Source organism: Ictidomys tridecemlineatus, chromosome 12 (assembly GCF_052094955.1).
Source record: "Ictidomys tridecemlineatus isolate mIctTri1 chromosome 12, mIctTri1.hap1, whole genome shotgun sequence".
NCBI lineage: Eukaryota > Metazoa > Chordata > Mammalia > Rodentia > Sciuridae > Ictidomys > Ictidomys tridecemlineatus.
Window position 1 is genome coordinate 18,729,588 of NC_135488.1, and position 27,226 is coordinate 18,756,813.

General features: G+C 42.7%; 1 protein-coding gene and 1 pseudogene across 1 annotated transcript in view; one reads left to right on the forward strand and one right to left on the reverse strand.

The window, feature by feature from the left end:
- LOC144369089 (acyl-coenzyme A oxidase-like protein) overlaps positions 1-27,226 on the reverse strand; it is a 165,254-nt gene that overhangs the window by 114,329 nt on the left and 23,699 nt on the right. Inside the window, exon 2 of the mRNA XM_078028141.1 lies at positions 13,132-13,228. Coding sequence (XP_077884267.1) covers positions 13,132-13,228 — 97 coding nt within the window. The remainder of the gene's footprint in view (positions 1-13,131; positions 13,229-27,226) is intronic.
- LOC101963792 (dual specificity protein phosphatase 1 pseudogene) lies at positions 23,514-24,876 on the forward strand (annotated as a pseudogene).

Consider the following 27,226-nt stretch of genomic DNA (forward strand, 5'->3'; position numbering starts at 1 on the left):
CTATTGGACCTGATGGGAAATGCCAACAGGAGTGGACTGTTAATTCTGTGATGTTGACCTAAGCGTGCATTTGGACTGGTCCATTTTCAAGAAGTCAAACCAGAGTTCCAAACCCGAGACTAGGCTTCATTTGACAGACTGCCTGACTGGTATAGATTTTATAAATCTTCTCCATACATAATTTCTCTCTTTTCTTCTTTCATTTCTGATTGGCTAGTTGTTCATAATTAAAGAATGTTCAATATTGACAAGTTTCTCTCTCATTGAACTGGCACCACTAACTGAATTACTTATACTTGTCATAATCAATCAATAATAAACGTGTTTTTGTCTGCATCCATTCTTGCAGCATTTCTTTTGTATCAATGCTGCCTTCATTTACACTTGCTACATTCAGTCCAAACCAATCTCCATGTCATCGTGTAAATTGGTAGCAATTTTAAATGATAATAATTCTATAAATATATGGGTAGACTACTCAAGCTTATATTTCATCCGAAATTACAGCCCATGCTATTTATACTTTTGCTTAATAAATTCAGACTCGAACAGAAGGAAGATCAAGTTTTTCCTTAAGTACTGCTCTTCAGAGCACTCAATGTAGCAGAACTCTGTGATTTAGTATTCTGTTACAAAATCTGCAAAAATTTTGGTTTTCTAAACCCCCAGAGTCCCTAAAAGACATATATACTTCCTCAGTGAAAACCAATGTGATTCGGAACTGGTTGGGTGTGGTGATCTGAGCTGCCTTCCTCTGATGTCAGAAGTCCCCGTGGATCCCTTTGCACTGGGTGGGCAGCCTGGGTTAAGTGCCCAGCCAAGAGTCCTGAGCAGAGTTTTCTTATCTTCATTTTCTAATATGAGTCTCCAAACTGGCGTACTTGCTTCTCCTAATTTCTGTTTCAATTTTTAGTTATAGCTTTAGTCTTACTAAATCTATGTCCTTTGTGAGAATGATCCTCAAATGATTTTATAAAGAGGAAAAAGAGTAAAATGCACAGATTAGTGGGTTTCAGGATTCACGGGAGGCTCTTGCTTTCTGAGCTCATCATCTCTAACCCTCCACAAGATTCTAAGCCTCGTCTCCCCATGGCCATCTTGTGCCTGGACTATTATAACAGCCTCCCAGCTGGACTCTGCCCCCACCCTGCCCCAAATATCAGGCACTAGGATCTTTCATTATTGTTGTTGTTGTTGTTATTGTAAAATTTTCATCTAGATACAAGCCTTGCTAAATAAATAAACTGCTGATATTTTTCCTATATTGCAGTTGTCTTTTTATTTCTTTAATGATTTCTTTTGATGGGTATCAGCTTTTAATTCTTAATGAAAGTCAATTTGTTACTTTTTGGCTTGTGCATATTTGATGTTTTTCACAGAAGGATTCTTCTCTAATGGACCTAGCCTGTCCTAAAGTCACAATGACATTTTCCTTTGTTCTTCTACAAATATTGTAATTTTGGAATTTGTGCTTAGGCAGATAATACACCCCAAGTACTATTGTGTATAGTGTGAGGAAGGGATAAAGGGTATCTTTCTGCTACATTTCTTCTATATGCTTAACTAGTTGTTCCAATACCATTTATTACAAAGACATTTCTTACCCCATAGAGACATTAGTTACCCCATAAACTAATCATAAATATTTGAGTTACTTTCAAGGACTCTCCATGTCTGTGCCCTTGATCTCTTTGTCTATCCAAATCAATACCATATACTTTTGAGTCTCTTTGTATTAGGTTTTGAAATCATGTAATGAGAGTATTCCAACTTTGTCCTGTGTCAGAATTAGTTCAAATATCCTAGGTCCTTTGCATTTCCACAGGTTGTTGGAAAAATCTGTAAATTCTGATGATGGCATTATAGTCATTTTAAAATCAGCATCATGGTGTGTCTCTTTCCTCCCTCCATCCTCCATGATGAAAATCTCCACTGACCTCATTTGCCATTGCAAGAAATCTAAGCCTGTCAGCGTGGCCTCCACATCTGGCCCTTGTCCCCTGGTGGATTCTGGGCGTCACAGGTAGAGTGTCTCCATGCACAGAGTTCTGGGAGCATTTGGAAGCAAAGGCAGTAGCCATGTTCTTCTCCTGAGGGGCTTGTGACTATTCCAGGAAACCCAGTACAAGACTAGTAAGAGGTGGCGTTCCTGTGGCTCTGTCTAAGGGTCCTTTACATATTGTAACAACATTTGGAAAATGCTATATGTCAGCATTCTGCTGACATATAGCATTTTCCAAATTCTCATCTCAAATTTAATATCTCTTTTCTTAGCAACATATGCTTCCTACCAAATACCTAACTACTTGGGAAACTTTTCTAATTATTAGTGTAATCACAGGATTGATTTGAAAAGCATATAAAGTCATTATTATATTGACAGCATCTAATAGTGAATATATCCTATTGACATGACCAGTTTGATGTGTGAGTTTAGTTTTCTGTTAGTGTGAAACCTACAGCATTTTCCATTAATTTTAATGCCATGAGAAAATGTTGTCCCAGTTATTATTTCCCTTTGTGAAAGATGAATTATGGCTATTTAAGAACTGTTTGGTCAGGCAATGTCATCGGGAGTCACCCAGCACTCATATGTGCCCAAGCACAGTCTGAACATTCACTAGTGACATGCCTTCACGCCTCTCCTCAGCACTTCAAGGTAAGTGCTGTCAGCATCCACAATTCACAGAGGAAGAAACTGAGAACTGGAGAAGTAAGAAATGTGCCTCAGGCCACAGCCTCTCAGTGAAGGAGCCAGACATGAGCCCTTGTCCAACTGATTCCCAAATCAGAAACCTGAAACCATCACAAAATGGTAAGAAAATTATTCGGTGACCACTCCATTTGGGTGAGAAAACAGATTGTATATGCAATCCTGCTACCAGTTACATTTGGGGTGTGTGTGTGTGTGTGTGTGTGTGTGTGTGTGTGTGTGTGTGTGTTTGCCTATATGTAGTTTTGACTTTCCTGTAGTGAACAGGTATCACCTTGATAATGAGGAATTTTTCAGCATTTCTCCCAGTGAGGGTTTGCTAATCTTGGTATTGTGTCCATCTGTAACTGACACTTCTCCAAATCTCATGGCATCAGTGGGAGGCAGAGAAACAGACTTGGTAACAGTTAAGAACCAAGCTGGTTCCATTGCCAGGAACTGGGGGAAATAGCACTGAAGTGCTTCAGGGCCGGAGGCCCAGGACTCGTACCTGCTTCTCTATGCCTGATTCTCCCTGCCTGTTCAGTGGCCCTGGTGGGAGGTTCTCAGGTCAGGTGCCTGTGCCCAAGCTTTATCCTTTGGCAGGGAGGGAGCCACTGGGAACCACCAATGGTATCCACATGCCATGTTTGGATGGCCATAAATGACAACACCTTGTCCTCACCCTTGAAGTCAGACTGGCCTCTCCCCAGGTACCATGATTAGGGCAACCTCCTCCATCACACACACGAGGTCGCCACTGAGCTCTGAGCAGCCTGCTGTGCTCAGTGTCCACCTGATTGGCCTTGCTAGGCTGTCTTTGACCCTTCCTTGGCCATCACCCTGTGGCTGATTTGTACCAGCCCTGGCATAGCAAATCCTAGACCCTTGGAAACAGGGATGGTCTCCTATTTATCTCAAGTTGGAGGCCTCTGCTCTTTCTGCACCTCAACAGAAGGCCAGGCGGGGTATATCTTGGCCACCCAGGTCTGCGCAGATCTGGTTTGAATCCTGCCCTGCTCCCTTGCTCTTTAGCTCTTGCACTTGAGCTACTTCTCTCTCTAGGCATTACCTGGGCCTGGAAACTGGAGGGTCACACTTACTTGTGGATTTACCAGGGGATTTAGTGGGATTCTGGGTGCCAAATACCTGCCAGCCCTGTTTTACTTCTCTGGCTCCTTCCCAGTCTCCTCTCTGGTCCTTCTCACCACCAGACAAGCTCAGTCCTCGAGCCTCCTCTCCTCCATCACCACACACGCCTTGGGGACCCACCCAGCCTCACAGCTCTAACTCACCTCTATGCCCTTGACCTCCCACGCTCCTCAAGCTGTTTGTTGGTCCCACGCTCCTCAAGCTGTTTGTTGGTCACATCCCAGGGCTAACTCCTGACTTAACCTCAGATCTGCTTGGATGGCTGGCGTAGTCTGGCTGGGCACAAATAACCGTGAAGTCATGAGCCACTTGTAGGTTCAAACAGGAACTAACTTTATTCGAGAGCTCAACGGGAACTCAACGGGGATTCCGTGAGAACTCAATGGGAACTCTGCGAGAACTCAAAAGTAGCGGGCACCCCAGGTAGCAGGAGCCGCCTTGTTGCCGGACAGCAGAGGTTTATATACACAACTGAATACACAGCTTGTTTCAATTTAGCATCATCAGTTACAGCAATCAATCGTTATCTTAATAATTATACACAGCTTAACTTAATTATCATCATCTTAATGGCTCGCTGGCGCTACCCCTCAACCACTCCTTCTGGCAAAATGCCAGGCACCATCTTGACTTGGTTGTGGCTCTCAATAGATGGCCCCACTTTGGTGGACAATACCCTGTCCTTCAAGTTGCTCAGACAAAACATCATGGAACCAACGTGCCGTTCTTCCCTCCCACTCTCTCACATCCATCACTCAACAGATCCCACTGCTTTTCCTTCAGCAGCCTCTAACTCAGCCACGTCCATCACCCTGACTGGCCAGTCTGGTCCCAGCCAGTACCACCTTGGTCCTAGGTGACTGAAAAACCCTCGCAACTCATCTTTGTGTGCAGACCTGCTCTCATAGAGTCAGCAGAAGCCAGGGGATCCTGGAGAAATGTCAAATCATATCCTGCTCCACCGGGTCCCTCCAAGCCTCCCATTTCAGCCACTTCAAAGAAACCTCTTATAAAGCACCTCAAGTTCCAGCTCCCCACCACCTCCCAGGTCCATCACCCCCTACTCTGCTCCCACCACAGTGCCCTGTTGCTCCATTAACAAGCCCAGGACCCTCCCGCCTGCCCTCAGGCCCTCATATCTGTTGTTCCCTCCGCCTGGATGCTATTCCCATGACACCCACCTAGTTCACTCCCCATCCCCTTAGGCATCTTCACCTAACCATGGAGCACCTCCATCTCTCCAACTCTCCCAGCACCTCTAGATTCTTGATTTTTTAAAAATGTTTTCAACATATACATAACATAAAATTTATTATTTCCATCTATTGTTTTCAGTTCCAGGAATTAAACCCAGAAGGGACAGAATTCTACCACTGAGCTACGACCCCAGCCCTTTTTTTTTTTTTTAAAGACAGGGTCTTGCTAAGTTGTTGAGACTGGCCTTCAACATGCAATCCTCCTGCCTTAGCCTCCTGAGTAGTTGGGATTACAGGTGTGTACCACACTCCACTTATTTCAACCATTTTGAGCATACAGTTCTGTGGTGCTAAGTACACCATGAACTTTTTCATCTTCCCACACTGAAACTCTGCACCCATTAAAAAATAACTCTCCATTCTCATTTCCCCTCAGAACCTGGAAATGGCCTCTCTGCTTTCTATCCCATGAATTTGACGACTGTAGATATTTCAAACAGATAGAATCCTACAGCATTCGTCCTCTTGTGACTAGCTTATTGCCCTTAGTATAAAGTCTTCAAGATTCATCCATGTTGTAGCAAGCATCAAATTTTTCTTCTTCTTTAGGCCAAACAATGTCCATTGTAGGTCTGTATATACACCATATTCAGTTCATCCATGCATCTGTTGATAGACAATTCTGTTGTTTCCATCTTTGGGCCATTGTGAATAATGCTACTGTTAACATGGTAATACAAATATCTGTTTGAGTCCCTAATTTTATTCTTTGGGATATGTACCAATAAATGGAATGTCTAGGTCATCAGCAATTCAGCATTTAATTGTTTAAGGAAATGCCACATTGTCTTGCCCAGAGGCTACACTGTTTATAGTTCCACCAAGGCACTGGCAATGTGCCAGGGTCCCAGTTAGCCACATCCTCTCCAACCCTTGCTGGCCGCTGCTGCTGCTGCTATTGCTTCCTTACACTGCCGTCCTAATGGGTGTGGGTGGTATCTCCTCGTGGTCATCATTTCTATTTCCCTAATGATCTGTGATGTTGAGCACTGTTTCATGTGTTTATTGGTCGTTTGTACATCTGCCCTGCAGGAATCTCTCTTCAAGTCCTTTGACTGTTTTTAAATCTGGTTATTTATTGTTGTTGCCCTTGTTGAGTTATAGGGGTTCTTCAATATACTCCAGACATCAATCCTTTATGGGATGTCTGATTTGCAAACATTGTCTTTTCACTCTGTTAGACTGTTTTGTGTGGCTACCACACAATACCGGAGCCTGGGTAATTCATTAAGAACAGAGACTTAGTTATTACAGTACTGGAGACTGGGAGGCCCAAAGTTCAAGGGTTCACATCAAGAAAACATCTTCTTGCTGTATCATCCCATGGTGGAAGGTGGAAGGCAGAAGGACAAAAGAGCATGTGGGATGTGGAGGTAGCCAAACTCATTTTATCCGGAACCCACTGACTGCCTTAACCCACTTAAGCATTATGCTGGGGCTTAAGTTTCCAACACATGAACTTTGAGGATACATTCAAACCACGGCCCCTTTGACACACAAGTTTCTAACTATGATGTAGTCCAATTCATGTTTTAGACAAATTTTTATTAAATTTTTTTTTAAATTGTTTAAAATAAGTTTATCTTTAAAAACATGTTTTTGTTTCTATCAAAGAAACCACTGCCACACCCAATGGGTTTTTTGTAATAGTTTATTAGCTTTAGTCTAACATTTAAGTCTTTAATATATTATTTTTTGATTTGGTTGTCAATGGACCTTTATTTTTATTTATTTATATGTGATGTTGAGAATCGAACCCAGTGCCTCACACATGCTAGGCAAGTGCGCTACCACTGAACCACAACCTTAGCCCACATAATCTATTTTTTAAATATTTACTTTTTAGTTATAGGTGAACACAATATCTTTATTTTTATTCTATGTGGTGCTGAAGATCAAACCCAGTGCCTCACGAATGCTAGGCAAGCACTCCATCTCTGAGCCCCAGCCCCAGCCCAAATCTTTAATCTATTTTAAGTTAATTTTTGTATATGGAGCATACACCATTACAATTGTCCCAGCACCATTTGTTGATAATATTTCCTTTCTTTATTGAATGGTCTTGGCACCCTTCTCAGAAGTGATCAACCACATATGTAAGGCTTTCTTTCTGGTGTTCTTTAACTATTCCATTGTTCTATATTTTTGTGTTTGTGTCAGTACCTTATTGTTTCAATTACTATAGCTTTGTAGTAAGTTTTGGAGGTTCCACTATTTGAAGTGTGGAGCCTCTAAATTGTTTTTCTTTTTGAGGACTGTTTTGTTTCTTCAGGGTCCCTTAAGATTCCAGAAAAATTTTAGAATTTAGGATGGATTTTTCTATTTCTGGAAAAAAAAATATTGCACTGACTCTGTTGTTTACAGACATCTTAACAATAGTATCTTCTAATCTATGAACATGGGATGCCTCTCTATTTGTTTGTGTCTTGTTCAATTACTTCACCAATATTTTATAGTTCTCAATATATAAGGCTTTCTTCTCATTTGTTAAGTTTGTCCCTCAGTATTTTATTCTTTTTGAGCTACTATAAATATAATTGTTTTCAGTTTCCTTTCAATAGTTCATCATTAGTACATAGAAATTCAACTTATTTCTGTGTGTTGATTTTTATCCTGCGCGTTTCATGAATTCATTTATTAGTTCTAGAAGGGTCTTTTTTTAAATTATTGGGCTCTTCTATATATAAGAACATATATCATCTGACAACAGAGAAAACTTACTTTATTCTTTTGATTTTTATCCACAGTATCTATCACTGATATGCCATAAATGTATTGTTTATTAGTTTATTGTCTGTCTCTTCCCCCACAAAAATGTAAGTACCACAAGGACAGGTATTTTTGCCTGCATTTTTCAGTGTCCTTTGAACAATGCCTGACTCATGTAAGAGCTCAATAAATATTTGTAAAATTAATGAATCACTTCACCTGGCACATAGAAAGGACATAGAGGATGATAAGCAAATGATATTATTGACATAATATTTCACAGCAAGAGTGATAATTAAGCCTTAAAAATAAAATATTTAATTGTGCAGAATAATTGCATTGTCAAAGAATAAATAACACCACGATTCCAGCTGCACTGGAGTCCTTGGGAAGGTCCTAAATCACTCCTCACTCCTTGGTGTGCCCTTTTAAGTAATCTCTTTGGCCATCTCAGATGACAACACAGTTTGGTTGCCAATCTACACAGAGGGACTTCTATAAACAGGCCACTCCATCCTGTCATCTCCACTCAAATCCTTCAAGTATCCCATGGGGACAGGGCTGGCCTGGCCAGAGTCATGGCCAAGTGGCCAATGTCCAAGTTTTTAGAGCTGGAGCTGGGACAGAGACTCCTGCCAAAGGCAGCAAATAGGACCAAGATCTAGGGCAGCCTGTCATAGCCCACTAGGAAAAGTCTGGGTTCCAGGACAAACAGAAGCCAGAGGGCCAAGGAGGAAGCCAAGGCCAGGGCGACAGAGCCAAGAGCTGAGTAAGCAGGTCAAGACCAGAACGGGGCTCGGGTTGGGAGGAGGTGTGCATGGCCAGGTCTGCAGGGTCAGCGGGGGCTGGTGCTGGTATCTGTGAGCAATAGGGTGGGGGCTGGTGGGACGGGCTGCCATGAATGACCAGTGACAGACAGGTGTCCTCAGACTCGTGGCATGTTTCCTGATCAGCTAAGTTTCTGCAATACAACGAAAGCTCAAATTTAAATGGTTCCTGGGAAAAGTTATTTCTTTTCTCAGAGATTAATCAGGAAAGCTTTTGGTGGTAAGCTGACCTTAGAATATTATTCCACCTTTGATCTGATCACCTACCTGATGCCTCTTTAAATATCTAAGTATTAAAAAAAATTCTGAGATTATCTAAAATTCTGTTCAAATATAGATAATTACAATAAGTATAATACACACACACACACACACACACACACACACACACACACACACACCAATCTTCTGCTAATTCCCCTCCAAGTTGTTGAGACTGGACTTCCTGAGGAAAATGCAGATGATTTAGATCAACAGTGCTCACATTTTATGGTCCTTGGATCCCTTTACACTTAAAAACTACTGAAAATTCCAATGGGACTTTTTTTTTGCAGATTATATTTAGCAATTTACCAAATTAGTAATTAAAACTGAGAATTTTTAACTTATTTATTAATTTTTAAACTAACAATAAATCAATTATGTTAATATAAATGACATAATTTTTATAAAAAAAAATAACCATAATTTCAAAAAAGACTCTATGAAAGGATGGTAGCATTTTACATTTTTTGCTAATTTTTTAAAGATCCAACCCAAAAGAAGATAGCTAGACTCTCGCATCTGCTTTTGCACTCAGTTTGTTGTGAATTGTTGCTTTGTTTGAAGTTTATGATAAAAATACAGTGTCACATACGTATACTGTATTTGGACATCTACTTTCCTTTCTTTCTTTCTTTCTTTTTTTTCTTTGGTACTGGGAATTTAACCCAGGAAAACTTTACCACTGAGCTAAAACCCTTTTTATTTTTTATTTTGTTCAAGTTGGCTTCAAACTTACTATCCTCCTCCCTCAGCCTCCAGAGTCTCTTGGATTACAGGCATGTACCATGCCCAGCTAGACATCTACTTTTCAAGAAAGGACACCCAGGGCCCTCAGACTATACTTTGAGAATCACTGGTTCAGGTAACGATATCATGCCCCCAGCCATGTGGCTCATGGGTGTGTGGAAGATCAGCACTCAGAAAAGGAGAGGAGATGGTTGTGGGGGTGGGGACTTCACTGCTCACATCTCTCTTCCTAACTCTTTCTACACTTGGCCAAGAGCAAGCTGACCTCAACTGGGTCCCTTGACTGGAAAGAAATGTTGACATGTCCTCCAAAAGCTCCTGTGTGAGACTATGCAGGAATGTTCAGAGGTGAAATGATTAGATCACGAGACTGGCGATCTAATCGATGGATTAATGGATTATTGGGTGATGACTATAGGCAGACAGGTTGTGACTGGAGGAAGTAGGTCAATGGGGGCATGACCTTGGGGATTATATTATCCCTGGACCCTTGCACTAAAAGCTCTTTCTATGTCCTGCCTGTCTCAAACTGAGTGACTTTCCTCTACCACAACCTTCTGCCAACCTTCCCACCTCAACCCAAAGGTATGGAGTCAGCCTACTATGGACTGAATCTCTAAAACCATGAGCCAAAAGAATCTTTTCCTCCTCTCAATTTTTCAAGTCAGGTATGTTAGTCTTAGCAGCACAAAGCTGACTAAAACAGAAACAAAGCACAGCAGTACCCAACCCCCAATACATACTGGATCATCTGGCAGATGAAAATACTGATTTGATTGGCCTGAGCAAAAGCCTATATACAACAGGATATGCAAAAGCTCCCCAGGGGGCTCCAACACACAGCCAGGGGTGAACTCCACCAGACAGAAGCTGGCTCAGAAAGCAGACTACCTGGGCTTGAACCTGGGCTCTATTAGTTACATATACAACCCACTAGTTATATAACCAAGCTCGGGCCAGCCGTTCAGCTCTGGTTACCTACCTGTAAAACAGGAATACTATGAGGGATGTGATGTAGTCACAGAAATCATCCCTTTAAAGCTCTTAGCACTGCGACTGGCACAATATAGGTGCTCAGTAAGCTTCGGTATGATGGTTACAGTGATGACTGAGGTAGATCTCAGCCTCTTTCAGCTTCCAGGGAGAGGTATTCCTGGGAATACTGCCCACACAAGGCTCTCCAGGCAGGAGTCCCAGCTCCTGCCCCAGCACTGTCACTCAAAGCGGACAACCAACCTAGTCTATCTCCTTATCTGGACACCAGGAATCACAACTCTGCCCCCTTCCCGCCCCCAAGACCCAATCCTGGAATCCTGAGGGGAACAAGAGAGCTCTTGGCTGATGTGCACAAAGGTGAGGTCACTACAAACAGGTGCAGGAGGAGCCGGATGGAGTGCACCGGCTGTTCACGCTGCGTGCGGGTCGTGCGTACGTGTCTGAGTGCGCACGTGTTTTTCTCTTTATGTTTATTGGAACATCCCAAATCCATTACAGATGGTCAGAGGGGAGAACACAGAGTGGAAATATTTTAATGGCTTATTCTTGGCCTGTGAACTGTCCATAGAGACCTGGAACAAATGAAGCTCCCTCCTCATCTGTGCCTGAGAACGTCATCCTCCTACATCACACGGCGCCTCCGCCTCGGAGCGCATCGGCTCACCCACAAAAATTAATTTGAAACGGGGGCCAGGGAGAGAGGGGAGGGCCTGGCTCTCTCTCTGGACAGCCATGACTCCATGGTTTTATTAAGAGGCGGGATGAATCATGGAACACTTCTAGAATTACTGGACGTGGACAGCTCCTCCAGCTGTTAATGGGGTGGAATTTGAGAGCCTTCGAACACAGATGTGCTGCTGAGTCCTGTGACATCCTCACGATGCGACGAGCCTGCCGTGCTGACGGCCGGTGGAGTTCCTTCGGGTTCACTGGCTCTTGAGAATTCGCATGGAGAAAGGTGCCAAGTCGGCGAGGTAACTAACAGAAGGGGACCGGAGGGCCACCTAGAGCCCATCCTGCGTGCCTGTTCAAGGAACTGTGCCCAATTGCTGAGGACAGAAAGTGATCCCAGCCGCTTAGACCACTAGGGGAGCCCTGAAAACAGGAGGATAATTGGCTTCAGGGCTCAACACGCTTCAGGGGCAGGATTACAAAAGCTAATCTTCCATATTCGGCAGGTCAGGCTTGCAGCAATTAGCAAGCCTCATTAAGGGGTCCCGGCTCTGAGCGCTGACATGAACTTGAGCCGCGGACATGTAGGGCTGGTTAAAGAAGCAGGAGCCTGGCCTTGTGCCAAGAGCTCACCCACCAGCCGGGCTCCCAGCGCCTGGGCAGGCTGGACTCGGAGAACGTGCGGGAAGCAGAGAGGGCCGGATTTTTCCTTCTAGTCTCGGTTTCATTCACAGCTACATGTGTACATTCCGGCAAGAGGTGATTAGGTGGCTTGAAAATCTTTGCCAATCTGCTTGGTGTGAAAGGACATTTTAGGCTCTGCAAGCTTGCCTTATTCTTGTCATGTGGGGGGCTCTTCTGCCAGGTAGACGTCCTTGTAGGCTCCTCTGGGGTGATGCCATAGTCCCCTGCCAGCCTCAAGGTGGCTAGGACATTTCAAGAGCAGGCTCATCGGGGGGTCTATTCTCAGGTGGATCCCACACACCCCCTCCCCCGCCCAACTCTGATCTACACTCCACAAAGAAGGGTCTCCTGGGATCACCAGAATGGGGAGGAGCCACCCTTGATCCTCTGACTCTCCCTCCACCTGGCATGAAGGGGCCTGGGTCACTGATGGATGGCGCTGGCTCCCGGACATCATCTATGCCACAGTCCACCCTCATTCTGGCCCCTCCCAATGAGACGCTGCCCCAGGAGCTTCAGTACTTTCTCCTTATGAAAAGGGGTATGTGGAGGAAGCCGCAAAACGGAATAAAATGGAAATGGACTTAAAACCTCACTTAAATAGATGGCTCCTACAGCCTCATAAAGGAAACCTTCAATCAGCATCTTCTTTCCTTCTTTCTTTATCCTGAGGCTAAAATTAGCTAAAATAATATCACTGAATTTAGAATGCATTTTTTAGACAAACTTTGGACACTTCCAATTAAAAGCCTCTAAAATGAGTTATTTCTATTTATCAGCTATTTAGACTTTATGCCTAAAATGACATGGATTTTGAAAACAAATATTTCATTACTTCTGCTGATTCTCCTGTTCCCCAGCCTGTGAGCTTAAAGAAGTGGACATGGGGACCTAGGGAAGGGGTAAGTGAGGTTCATAGGGAGCAGGGAAGAGAAGGGGTCTGAAGAAGTTGCCCCCTACCCAGTGGCCTGGTCTGTCAGCATGCCCCAGAACAAGGTAAATGAGTTTGCATACATCGCAAAAGCAAGCCAAATGAAATCTCTCTCTTTCACTCACACACACACACACACACACACACACACACACAAGCGCGCACGCCACACCACCACAGAAAATTAACAAGGACACTCACCTGTTCCTGAAATGCACGTTTTATCAGTGGATGACCCAGGATAAACTTCACTCTCTGAACTGTCAGAGCTCTCATCTCATCCAAACTCAAACCATACCTATGCAGAACAGAAACCACGGGGTTAGGACATGGCATTGCTGAGCAGAGCCTGCAGTATCCCCTGTTGGACGCTGTGTACACTGTGTGTGTGATGCAGACTGTAGAGTCAGCAAATGGCATCAACTGGAAAAGGAAAAGGGAGCATTTCCTGACACGACCATCTCAAAATAAGTCTGCAGCTCCTCCCCTCTGCAGGCCTTTAAAGATTTCAGACACATGATAAGTCTGTGATGGCCCAAGAGCAGCGTTTGTGGAGATGGGGATGTGGGTGACCTGCTGTGGTTGCCATAAGGAAAGTTGCTCAGGGCAGACTTAGAAAGACCCTCATGGACCGCCACACCATGGAACTAACTCCAGAGTACCCCTGAGGCTCCTCTTGTCTCCTGCTGCTCCCAGATGACCACGGGGCGATGCTCTCAGTCATCCACCTCTGCCCAGCAGGCAAGCCCTGCTCAGGACGCCCGCTGGTCCAGGGAGACCTCGCCATAACGGTGGTAAAGGCTTGGGCTGTGTTGTACTGAGGCTGTCCCAGCTCCACCTGGTCCCTGTCACTCCCTTCACAGCCACCACTCTGCTGTCTGCAACCTGGAGCCTCTCCCCACCCATCCAGTCCCTCCCCTTCACCCCTGACAAGTGTTTTCCCCCATAAGTCTCTCGCACACCTGGATGTCTACTTTTCAATTAACCTAAATTCACCAGGGAGGAGATGTCCCATCTCTGCCATCTAAAATGTTTCCATCCAAAGCAGACTCCAAGCCTGGAAGAACCTCACTCCAGTGTGAGTACTGGCTCTGTCACTAATTGTGTGATGCTCATACTGAGAATAATTAGATATTTGAATACTCTGACCAAGATTCTCAGACAACCATCTTTTTTTTTATTATTGATTGTTCAAAACATTACAGAGCTCATGATATATCATCTTTCATACATTTGACTCAATTGGGTTTTGAACTCCCATTTTTACCTCAAATACAGATTGCAGAATCACCTCTGTTACATATTCACATTTTTACATAATGGCATATTAGTGACTGTTGTTTTCTGCTACCTTTCCTATCCCCTACTATCCCCCCTCCCCTCCCCTCTCCTCCCATCTTCCCTCTCTACCTCCTCTGCTGTTGTTCAATTCTCTCCCTTTTTTCCCTCCCCCTTGCCCCTCATAACCTCTTATAATTTTGTGTATCATTGAAGGTCTCCTACCATTTCCATATGCTCCCTTTCTCTCCTCCCATTCGTCTTTGTTTACTGTTAGTCTTTTCCTCATGCTCTTCCTTCCTGTTCTGTTCTTAGTGGCTCTCTTTATATCAAAGAAGACATTTGGCATTTGTTTTTTTAGGGCTTGGCTAGCTTCACTTAGCATAATCTGCTCTAATGCCATCCATTTCCCTGCAAATTCCATGATTTTGTCATTTCTTAGTGCTGCATATTACTCCATTGTGTATAGATGCCACATTTTTTTTATCCATTCATCTACTGAAGGGCATCTAGGTTGTTTCCACAGTCTAGCTATTGTGAATTGTGCCGCTATAATCATTGATGTGGCCATATCCCTATAGTGCGCTCTTTTAAGGTCCTCAGGGAATAGTCCGAGAAGGGCGATAGCTAGGTCAAATGGTGGATCCATTCCCAGCTTTCCCAGGAATCTCCATACTGCTTTCCAAATTGGCCTCACCATTTTGCAGTCCCACCAGCAGTGTGCAAGTGTACCCTTTTCCCCACATCCTCGACAACACTTATTGTTGTTTGACTTCATAATGGCTGCCAATCTTACTGGAGTGAGATGGTATCTTAGGGTGGTTTTGATTTGCATTTCTCTGATTGCTAGAGATGGTGAGCATTTTTTCATGTACTTGTTGATTGATTGTATGTCCTCCTCTGAGAAGTGTCTGTTCAGGTCCTTGGCCCATTTGTTGATTGGGTTATTTGTTATCTTATTGTTTAATTTTTTGAGTTCTTTGTACATTCTGGATATTAGGGCTCTATCTGAGGTGTGGCGGGTAAAAATTTGTTCCCAGGATGTAGGCTCTCTATTTATCTCTTTTATTGTTTCTCTTGCTGAGAAAAAACTTTTTAGTTTAAGTAAGTCCCATTTGTTTATTCTTGTTATTAACTCTTAGGCTATGGGTGTCCTATTAAGGAATTTGGAGCCCGACCCCACAATATGTAGATCGTAGCCAACTTTTTCTTCTATCAGACACAGTGTCTCTGATTTGATATCTAGCTCCTTGATCCATTTTGAGTTAACTTTTGTGGATGGCAAGAGAAAGGGATTCAATTTCATTTTGTTGCATATGGATTTCCAATTTTCCCAGCACCATTTGTTGAAGATGCTATCCTTCCTCCATTGCATGTTTTTAGCCCCTTTATCAAATATAAGATAGTTGTAACTTTGTGGATTAGTCTCTGTCAGACAACCATCTTAACAATGATTCAGTAAGCAATCACAAATCCCCTTGAAATAAATAGGAAAAAAAAATCACATCCCCCCCCAAAACATATATATATATATATATATATATATATATATATATATATATATATATATATATATATCTGGCTGTCCCTCTGCTAGTAGTCCACATTCTCCCATAAATGTGTGTTCCCTGTTTTACCCCAGAAGCTTCACTCCCTTAAGTGTGCCCCTGCTCCCCTAAAAACAACAACAACAACAAAACTATATCTCTGGAAAAAAACACAGGTTATTTAAAAAGCACAAAATGGAAATTGTAACCCAAATTAAAAATTTCACTGATGAACTTAATAATAGGGTGTAGGTAACAGAGAATAAACTATTGAACTTGATAATAGGTTGTTCTGGTGTGAATATTTGTGTTCTCTCCAAATTCATTTGTTGAATCCTAATCACTAAGGTGATGATATTAGAAGGTAGGACTTTGGGGGAATGATTAGATCATAGGGTACAGCCTCCCTGAATGGCCCACATGCACTTTGGAAGGAAGCCCCAGAGAGCTGTTATGTAAGCACTTACTGAGAAGGGACTGTGAGGGACAGACCTCAGTAGGTATGAGGTCTGCCAGAACCTTGATCTTGGATTTCTAGCCTCCAGAACTATGAGAAAGAAATTTCTGTCTTTTACAAGCTTACCATTCTAAAACATTTTGTTACAGCAGTCTAAAGAGACTAAGATGCGGATCAGTAGAATTTATCTTATTTGAGCAACAAAGAGAATATGGAGTAAAAAATAAGACAAATATTTCTCAAAAACAACAGAGCCAATATCTATCTGTATTTTCAAGATTTCAAAAAGAGAAAAAAAAAGTGAGTCTGGGGCTGTAGCTCAGTGCAGAGCTCTTGCCTAGCATGTGTGAGGCACTGGTTTCGATCCTTAGCACCAAAAAAAAATAAACAAATAAAATATGTATCTACAACTACAGAGAGAGAGAGAGAGAGAGAGAGAGAGAAGTGAGGGTAGGACTGGAAAAGTATTATAAAATATAATGCAAAAACACTTCCAAGTAGGGCTGGGGTTGTGGCTCAGTGGTAGAGCACTTGCCTAGCGTGTGTGAGGTACTAGGTTCTATTCTCAGCATTGCATATAAATAAATAAGTAAAATAAAGGCTCATCAACAACTAAAAATATATTTTTAAAAAATACTTCCAAGTGCAGAAGAAAATATTATGAATCTACAGATTCTGGAAACTGGATAAATAACTAATTGCATACATTTGCAAGAAACCCATGCCAAGACATACCACAACCAAATTGTGAAAACTAACACACAAAAAAATAGATCTTGAAGGCAGCTGAAGAGAAATGATACATTACCTGCAGAAAATACCAACTGAAATGACAATGGACTTCTCATTGGAAAACATGGAAGACTAAAGGAAGTGGCATGACCCTTTTCTAGTACTGGAGCAAAAAAACTGCCAAGAGCACTGGTTTATCCAGCAAGAATATCTTTCAGAAATGACAAAGCATAATAAAGACATTCTCAGACCAATGAAAATCATTTCACTAGCAATTTTTCTAGCAAAACTTACCCTTAAAAATTATGAAAGATAGTTCTCTAAACAAAAAGGAAATGTAACAGTGCCACAGTCTGGCTGGGATCAAAAATAACCCGGAGGTCACGAGCCACTTGTAGGTGCAAACAGGAACTCCTTTATTGCCAGAACCCCATGGGAACTCTCTAGAACTCCCCCAAAACTCTGTGAGAACCAACGGTAACTCAACGGGAACTCTGCGAGAACTCAAAAGTAGCGGGCACCCCAGGTAGCAGGAGCCGCCTTATTGCCGGACAGCAGAGGTTTATATACACAACTGAATACACAGCTTGTTTCAATTTAGCATCATCCAGTTACAGCAATCAGTCATTATCTTAATAATTATACACAGCTTAATTTAATTATCATCATCCCAATGGCTCGCTGGTGTCACCTCCCAACCACTCCTTCTGGCAAAATGCCAGGCACCATCTTGACTTGGTTGTGGCTCTCAACAGAAGAAGGCTGGGACCTTCAGAAAGGAAAAAATACAAGAATTGGTAAAAAATAAAGGCAAATATAGTAGATAAGAATTCTCATGGGGCTGGGGTTGTGGCTCAGCGGTAGAGCCTTCACCTTGCAAGTGAGAGGCCCTGGGTTCCATCCTCAGCACCACATAAATAAATAAAATAGAGATATTGTGTTCAATTACAACTAAAATAAATATTTAAAGAAAAAAAGAATTCTCATGATGTTTTTAAAAATAGACTTTTTAGTCACAGCAAAGGTGAGCAGAAAAGACAGAGATATTTCCCACATATTCCCTACGCTCACATATACATACCCTCACCCATTACCACTCTCCTGCACCAGAGTGGCACATTTGTTACAAGGAGGAATACACATCGACACATCATTGTCAACCAAAATTCAGGATTTATATTAGAGTTTATTCTTATGCATTCTAGAGGTTTGGAAACATTTCTATTGACCTGCATCCCCATTATGATATCATGAGAATTATTTTGAAAGAGTTGGAACCCCCCTGAAAAACAGAAGCCTTGAGGTTAAAGGAGTGAAACCTCTCCGGAGAAAATGAGACAGCCTTGGTGTTATGGGGTAAACCAGAAAATCAAGAGTTAATAATAAATAAAAAAATGAACCGGTCTTCAAAGCCATGTAATTAAGATAACACACCTGGAGGTGATAGGTTGGGATGCCTGCTCAGCCTGCAAAGACCACGTGGTCAGCAGAGATCCCAAGAGGCCAGAGCCACAGAAAACAAAGTCATTAAACTTTAAATCTACTGATACAGGACAATAGTGTATGTGCCTTCTGAAAAAGACACTAGGGACTCTCCTAGAGGATAAGAGGCAGGTTCCAGGTGGTATGAACAAACACACACAAACCGGAGTCACTGTTCTAGCCTGCAGTCACCTTTACAGTATTGGCACAGTACTAATCACACCCTCAGGTGGAGACTTCAGATGGTAACAAGACACCTGCAGCGTAAAGAGGAAGAGCGCAGATGCACTAAGAGCCCACCTGTACATGTGATGACATCAGGAGGCAACATCCTGCCCACCTCTGTCCTCTGTTTGAGGAAGCCTGGGATTTCCGTCCCCCATGGGCTGCCGACCTTATGCTCAAGCATAAGAATAAAGAATCTTGTTCCCATCTGCTGCTCTTCTATCAGATTCTTCTAATGGAAACTATGAGAACCACAAAACCAGAAATTGTTTCACCCTAAAAATTGCCTGTGCTCAGCCTGCTCTACCCTCCCTTTCCCTCGTCCCCAGTGCTTTCCCTTGATCCTGCCCTTGGACACTGTAGTTCTTATAGAAGAGGCACAGTCTATGTCCCCAGCCCTTGAATCTGCACTTGGACTTGTAACTTTCTTGGGTGACAAAAATATGGGTAGACTTGAAAGAAGCAAAATCTTGAAAAAGTGCTTGTATATTTCTGTTTCTCTCTAGCTCCTGCTCAATACTCAGGAAAATATGCTTAAGATGATCTAAGAACATGCCCAGGCTAGCCTGGGGGGACAGGGGTGGGTGGGGTCATAAGTACAAAACACATGAGAAGAGCTGACTTGTCCCAGTCAAGGTGATCTAGACCAGCCTGCCTATCATTAGGCAGCCCTAACCATGAGAAAGAGTCCAGCAAGGTCAACGGAGCTGCCCATGCGACCTGCAGTTGGCTGCCACGCGTTGAGTGAGCCCAGTAAAAACCAGCAGATCCTCCCAGTCACCCACACATGCGTAACTGATGTAAGAAAAAAACAAACAGCAGTTGTTTTGAGCCTCTAAATTTTGCATCTTGGCTTACTGATCTAATATGCTTGTATACCCAGAATCCCCCTAAACAACCAACTAAACCCCACTACAGACAAGAAGGGCTAGCAGGATACACAATCAACCAGAGAAACCAACAGCATTCATTTAGATATCTAAGCAAGCAGTTAGAAAAATACAGGAAAGAAAAGACCCCACTTCCCAAAGTAATAAAACAAAAGAATATAATAATAATAAAATAAAATAATAAAGTAATAAAACAAAGGAATAAAAATAAAACTTACAGAACTTACATAAAGAAAACTTTCAAATCATGCTGAAGGACACAAGAGAAAACTAAAACAAATAGGAATGCGCACCACTTTTTTTAAAACAATAACATAAAAAAAATTCTCCCTAAGTCACTCTATACATTGAAGATGATCCAAATTAAGATGCCAATAAGAAATTTAAAATCATATATAAAAAAGAAACAAAAATAATCAAGAAAACTCCAAAACCAAGGAGTTATGATTTCTATCAGATAATAAGACATGTGGTAAGTTCTCAGAAATTCATATGGTGAAGAAATAGGCAGATAGACCAATGGAATATGATTAAAAGGTTGAGAAACAGAAGTAAAAATATATGAAACTTAATATGTGCAAGACAAATCTGGTAAATCAAATCATGGACAAACAGAACATTATTGAGATGTTCCATTTGGGTAGCCAACTGGAAAAAGAAAGAAAGTCAGATTCCTATTTCACATCAAATGTCAGAATAAATTCCAAATAGATTAATGACTTATCTGGGAGAAAACAAAACCACTAAGTATTAAATACAACATGAAGAATTATTTTATAACTTAATCCAAAAGTCCTTTCTAAATGTGGCACAATATTTGTAAGCCATAAAGAAAAGATGGTTAAGTTTGACTAATAATAGAAATTTTATGAATGACAAACATACCAGAACAGTCAAGACAAATGACAAACTGAGGAAAAAAAAAAAAAGATACTGATGTCATCGCAAAGGGGCCCATTTTTCTAATCAAAGGCTTCCTATGATTCATTAAAAACAGACCACTAAGTGAACAAATGATTTGAACAGATGATCCACAAAATAGAAAACACAACCTGTATGTGTGTGTGTATATACACACACACACACACACACACACACATATATAAATCCCTGCTCTTTTATGCAATAAGAGAAGCACAATTTACAACTGTACCAAGCTGTTAATTTTCACGTGTCACATGAACAAAATGCAGACAGTCTGCTAACACACCGTGTCACCAGGCTGTGAGGAGGGACTTCCCTCTTGTGCCAACCTGGGGAGGGAGGGGCAGGGTGAGAGTATAGAGCGGCACCGGTCCTGTGTGTATGGCAACTAGACAATACTGTCATCCAAGTTACAGAAGAACCTGCCTTTGACTCAGCAATTCCTCCAACTTACCCTCCAAAGTGGCCTCACACATGTGAGGAGCTTGTGTAAGCTGTAGAATTACAACTGAACCGAGCTATAGAATAACAGAAGCTGGAGCCTTTTCACATATGCAATCTGCACTCCTTGTTACCTGTGCATTCTGTAAGCAACAAGAGGAATGAGAATCAAGAGAAATGCCAGCCTGTGAGGACTAGAGAGAAGAGCCTCTAGGAACTGTGTCATAGGCAAGATTCTGAAATATAAATCCTTAGCTACATCCTCTGCATTTCCCAGTCAGTAGCTCTAATGTGGCATGGTGTTATTCACCTGTTTTAAAACACCAAATTCACATCTATTCTCACATTGTTAAGCTTCCTGCTCATAATAAAACCAAACTTTTCATACGGGTCAAATTCTAGTAATAATTCTGTTAATCTATGAAGAAAAGTAAGACATAAGGTCTGACCATTAATGTGCAGATTTATACACACTGGCCAAGGGATCCAAAAATCATATTGAAAAGTATTAAAAACTATATTTGTATTATCTTAAAATTCAAAGAAAATATTTTAAAACTGTAAGATAAACAGATTGTTACTAAACATTTCTCCACCACTCACAGCCAAGTTCTGTACATTAAATAAGTTTCTCATCAGAGATATGTGAGGCACTTTAATTACAGACCTATCCTTTCCATCCCCACTCCCAAATGCTGTCCTAGGGATGAGCATAATGTTATTTAGACATAAATAGTTATTTGCAATAGTACAACACGTGAATGTTTAAAAGTCCATTAATATAGTAGTGAATTAATAAAATGTAAAAAATCCCTGCAATGATAAATATAAAAATCCCTGCAATGGTAAGTAAAAAGAAAAAAATCTCTTTACATACCAATATGAGAAAATTGCCAAGACGAGTGTTTATAAATGAAAACAAAGGTAAAAACAATTAAATATATTATTTTTTTACTGGAATACTATATGTCCAAAAAAAGTAGATAAATATATTTACTTACTTACTTATGAATAATGGTATTTGCCTTTTGTGTACATGGAATGAAGGTGAGGAAATCAGAAATCGGGCAGATAGGGAAAAGTACTCTACCTTTTTACACTTCTAACTTTGAACCCTGTTAAAATAATACCTATTCAATAAAATGATGCTTGAAATGTACTTAAAATTGTACAGTTCAAATCAACCACTAGAGGGGGATTGTTCTTCATTTCAACAGACACTGGGACCAAGAAAAGTCTCTCAGAAACTCTTCCTGAAAACTTGAACATTTCTAAATTTCTAAATATCTAAAGTTCTAATATTTTTCAAGGAAAAAAGATATCAAAAAATCTCTGCAGTGGAAAAAATCAGAGTTTCAGCAAAACTCCCAAGAGCTCTGAATGACTAAGCAACATGTGTAGTTGATTATATAATTTCTGTCTTTAAATATGAACCTCCACACCCAGCAATCTTGGGTGATTATTTTAGATACTATTTGTATAACAATGACATATAAATAATACTTAATAATTTGGGTATTTCACATCTATAATCTCTCTTTCCTTGAGAGAGAAGATATGTAGAAGTCAGAAATATGGCAAATACCATCCCCACGCCTCAGTTTACAGAGGACCCACAGAATTAAGTGACAACTTGTGAAGTCCCAGGATTAATGATATTAGTTCCAGGATCATGTCTCCAGGCTTCCATGCCAGGGGACATCTTTGGCACAACTATGGGGACATGGTGAAGCACAGGAGGGCCCAGGGCTACCCACAGCAGATCCACCACCACTGACTTATTCACTGCTGTTCTGTTCAGGATTCTTCTTGACAAAAACAATCTCATTACTAAGAACAAGTTTGAGGGTCTCTGCACTAAAGCAAGACACCGGCAAGCACTGAAACCAAAGTACCAGTTTTGCCTTCCCTCAGAGAGGTGTGGGCAATGGGCATCTAGCATAAGAGACACCAGGTGACCTGACTCCCTGAACCAGGGCCATGCCACATGGCACCATGTTAAAAAGGAGTCCAATCATACATGCCACTTAAAGTGGCCAAGAGAAAAATGCCACACCAAGCATTAATGAGGATGCAAGCAACAGGATCTCTCATTTGCTGATGGTGGGAACGTAATATGCCACAGTCACTCAGAAAAATTTGACAGTTTCCTATGAAGTTCACCTTACACTTTTCATACAAGCCAATGCCCTCACTCAAGAGAAATGAAACATTTTGTTTCCAACAGAAAAGGAAAGAAAAGAAACCTAAACACAAATATTTACAGCAGCTTTATTTGCAGTCATCCCAGAACTGAAAACAATCCAGATATCCTGTAAGCCAGAATGAACCCATACACTGTGGTACCTCAGACAATGCAGCACAAAGAAATAAACTAGTGACTCATGGATGACCCTCAAGAGCATCATGCTGAGTGTAAAAAATCCTACCACAAAAGAATTACATACTAGAGTGCGAAGGAAGAGACGACAGACCGGCGCCTCGGACCCATCGCAGGGCAGATGGGATAGCAGCGAGCGAGCGAGAGAGCGAGGCCCAGAGTCCCGCTAGCACCCCTTGCTAGGTCCGAGAGCAGGTTCTGTTTCGGCGCAGAGACTCAGGGTCGGGCTTTTCTTCGAAAGCCGCCGCCCTACCCTTGACTTCCGAGGACAAAGAGCAGCGAGGACCCGGCACGCTGGGGGCGCTGGGGCCGGCCATGGTCATGGAGGTGGGCACGCTTGACGCCGGAGGCCTGCGGGCGCTGCTGCGGGAGCGCGCGGCGCAGTGCCTGCTGCTGGACTGCCGCTCCTTCTTCGCGTTCAATGCCGGCCACATCGCCGGCTCCGTCAACGTGCGCTTTAGCACCGTCGTGCGGCGCCGTGCCAAGGGCGCCATGGGCCCAACGCCGAGCTTCGCGGCCGCTTGCTGGCTGGCTCCTACCACGCCGTGGTTCTGCTGGACGAACGCAGCGTCGCCGTAGACGGCGCCAAGCGCGACAGCACCTTGGCCCTGGCCGCTAGAGCGCTCTGTCGCGAGGCGCGGACCGCGCAAGTCTTCTTCCTCAAAGGAGGGTATGAAGCTTTTTCAGCTTCCTGTCCGGAGCTCTGTAGCAAACAGTCGACCCCCATGGGGCTCAGCCTTCCCCTGAGTACTAGTGTCCCTGACAGCGCAGAATCTGGATGCAGTTCCTGCAGCACCCCACTTTACGACCAGGGTGGCCCAGTGGAGATCCTGCCCTTCTTGTACCTGGGCAGTGCCTACCATGCTTCCCGCAAGGACATGCTGGATGCCTTGGGCATCACTGCCCTGATCAATGTTTCGGCCAATTGCCCCAACCACTTTGAGGGCCACTACCAGTACAAGAGCATTCCTGTGGAGGACAACCACAAGGCGGACATCAGCTCCTGGTTCAACGAGGCCATAGACTTCATAGATTCCATCAAGAATGCAGGGGGAAGGGTGTTTGTCCACTGCCAGGCGGGCATTTCCCGGTCAGCCACCATCTGCCTCGCTTACCTCATAAGGACTAACCGGGTGAAGCTGGATGAGGCCTTTGAGTTCGTGAAGCAGAGGCGAAGCATCATCTCCCCCAATTTCAGCTTCATGGGCCAGCTGCTGCAGTTCGAGTCCCAGGTGCTTGCCCCGCACTGCTCCGCCGAGGCCGGGAGCCCTGCCATGGCTGTGCTAGACCGGGGCACCTCTACCACCACCGTCTTCAACTTCCCTGTCTCCATCCCTGTCCACTCCACGAACAGTGCCCTCAGCTACCTTCAGAGCCCCATCACCACCTCCCCCAGCTGCTGAAAGGCCCTGGAGGTGAGGAGATTCCATCCCTCCAGGACCACAGGCTCTTCCTCCAGAAGAGAGGCAGTAACTCCGGAGATGGGCTTGTGGGTGCTGGTCCTTATTTATTTAATTTCACCCAAGTTCCCTGGGTTCTGAGCAGTTGCCATGGTGACAGCGTCAAGACATTTGCTGAACTCAGCACGTTGCGGACACAGTGGGTACATCAAGTCCCTCTGACAAAATGGGGCAGAAGAGAAAGGACTCTGTGTGTGAGCTGCTTTCTCTTTGCTTGCTTCCGTTTTTTCTAGAAACTTGATGCTTGACATACCTACCAGTATTACCATTCCCGATGACATATATGTATGAGAATATACCTTATTTATTTTCCCGTAGGCGGTCTGCCTTCACAAATGTGTCTACTCCTAGAAGAACCAAATACCTCAATTTTTGTGTTCAGTACTGTACTATCTTGTAAATAGATCTGAGCAGGTCTGTTCTCACCACTGGTGGAAAACACCAGTGTTGGTTTATTTAGTTGCCAACAGTTGTGTGTTTGCTGGTTATTTATGACCTGAAATAATATATTCCTTCTTCTAAGAAGACATTTTGTTATATAAGGATGAATTTTTTTATACAACAGAATAAATTATGTGATTTCTAAAAAAAAAAAATTACATACTATATGATTGCAACTTTATAACATTCTCACAATGACAAAATTATAGTAATGGAGAACATATCAGTGGCTGTCAGGGGGTGACTGTGGAGGGGTCTAACTCTGCAGGAGAAGCACAAGGAAGATTCTCCATGGTGCCATTGACGCTGATCATGGTGATTATGCAAAACTACACAGGGGATAAAATTCCTCAGAACTACACACATACCCAGGGTGGGGTAGTGGGGCATGCTCCAAAAGATTTGAAGAGATGCTTCACAAAAAAGAGCATACAAATGGCCGCCAAGCACACAAGAAAGTACTGAACACAACCAGGCATCATGGAAATGCAAGTTAAAGCCACCATGAGGTACCAGCACACACCCACCCTGAATGGCAAAACTTATTTTTAAAAAGTGACAACATCAAATTTTGGCACGGATGTGGAACACTGAGAACTCTCTTACCTTGTCAAAAAAATGTAAAATGGCGCAACCACTTTGGAAAGAGATCTAACAGATTTCATAACACTACTCTGTGATCCAACAATTACAATCCTAGGTATTTACCTAAGAGAGGGTTATAAAAAATCTTATAGAAGAATGCTTATATCCACTTATCTTAAAAAGTTCCGGGGGCTGGGGTTGTGGCTCAGCAGTAGAGTGCTCGCCTCGCACGTGCAAGGCCCTAGGTTCAATCCTCAGCACCACATAAAAATAAATAAAATGTATTTTTTTAAAAAACATACTTTAAAAAAAAAAAGTTCCAAACTGGAAACCGCTTAGATGTCCACCAGCAGGAGAACAAGATCGATCATCAATAAACTGCAGTCTATTCACCAAACAGATTTAGCAACAATGTGCTCAGACACACGGGTACCCTATATTAAACTAGAAAACATTATTCGGAGCTTTCTTGGGTAACTTACTAGAAGAAGCCAGTTGCCATGATGTGAGGACACTCAAGCAGGCTCGTGAAGAAGGCCCATGGAGAGGAACCGAGGACTCCAGCCAATAGCCATGTTACCAGAGGATCTTCCAGTCCTAAATGCAACCTGTGCCAGAGCTATCCAGATGCTAGAATTCCTGACCCACACACTGTGTTAGGCAGTATGTGTTGCTTCTTGGGCTCCTAAATCCTGAAGTAATCTGTTATATGGCAATAGATAAATAATGCACGCTTCACTGTCATGCACACATACAAAACTGATGGGCAGGAGCTACTATCTTATTTTTAAAACTTCTTTAATAAAATATGATCCATCAAGAATGAAGGCATGAGTTATAAAGCTCCAGCCCAGGGAATTACCACAAAGCAGACCCACTGTGACCCCCAACCATGCCAATGAAGGGCCTTTCCAGCACCAACCAGCCCAGAACGTCCTCTTAGATCTCGCAGCCTCTATGGTCTTCCCCAGTACTGACCACTGTCCTTGGTTTGCAACTCCATAAATTATTTTTTACTTCTTTTGAATAGTAAAAATAGGATTACCCACTATGTGTTATTTTGTGGATGGCTTCTTTCACAACATATGACCCATGAGAGTCATCTCTAACATCTGTACTGCATTCATTTTCAATGCTGTTTAAGGTCAAATTGAATTAATATGTCACAAAAAACACATCAAGTGAACTAATTGTGTGTGATTCCAGTTACTGCAAAACTCAAAACAGACAAAACTAACCTATGGTGGTGGAACAAAAACACAACCAGGGTGGGTGCCCCAGGGGGCTAGAGGCGGGGATGCACTGGGAAGGGCATGAGGGAACTTTCTAGGTGATGGTAGTGGGCCTATTTTCATATGTATTTAGATTCCATACATCTGCACTTGTCAAAAATCTGAGAATGAGATTTTTTTCATTTCATTATATGAAATTTCACAACAAATAAAAAGTCCTGA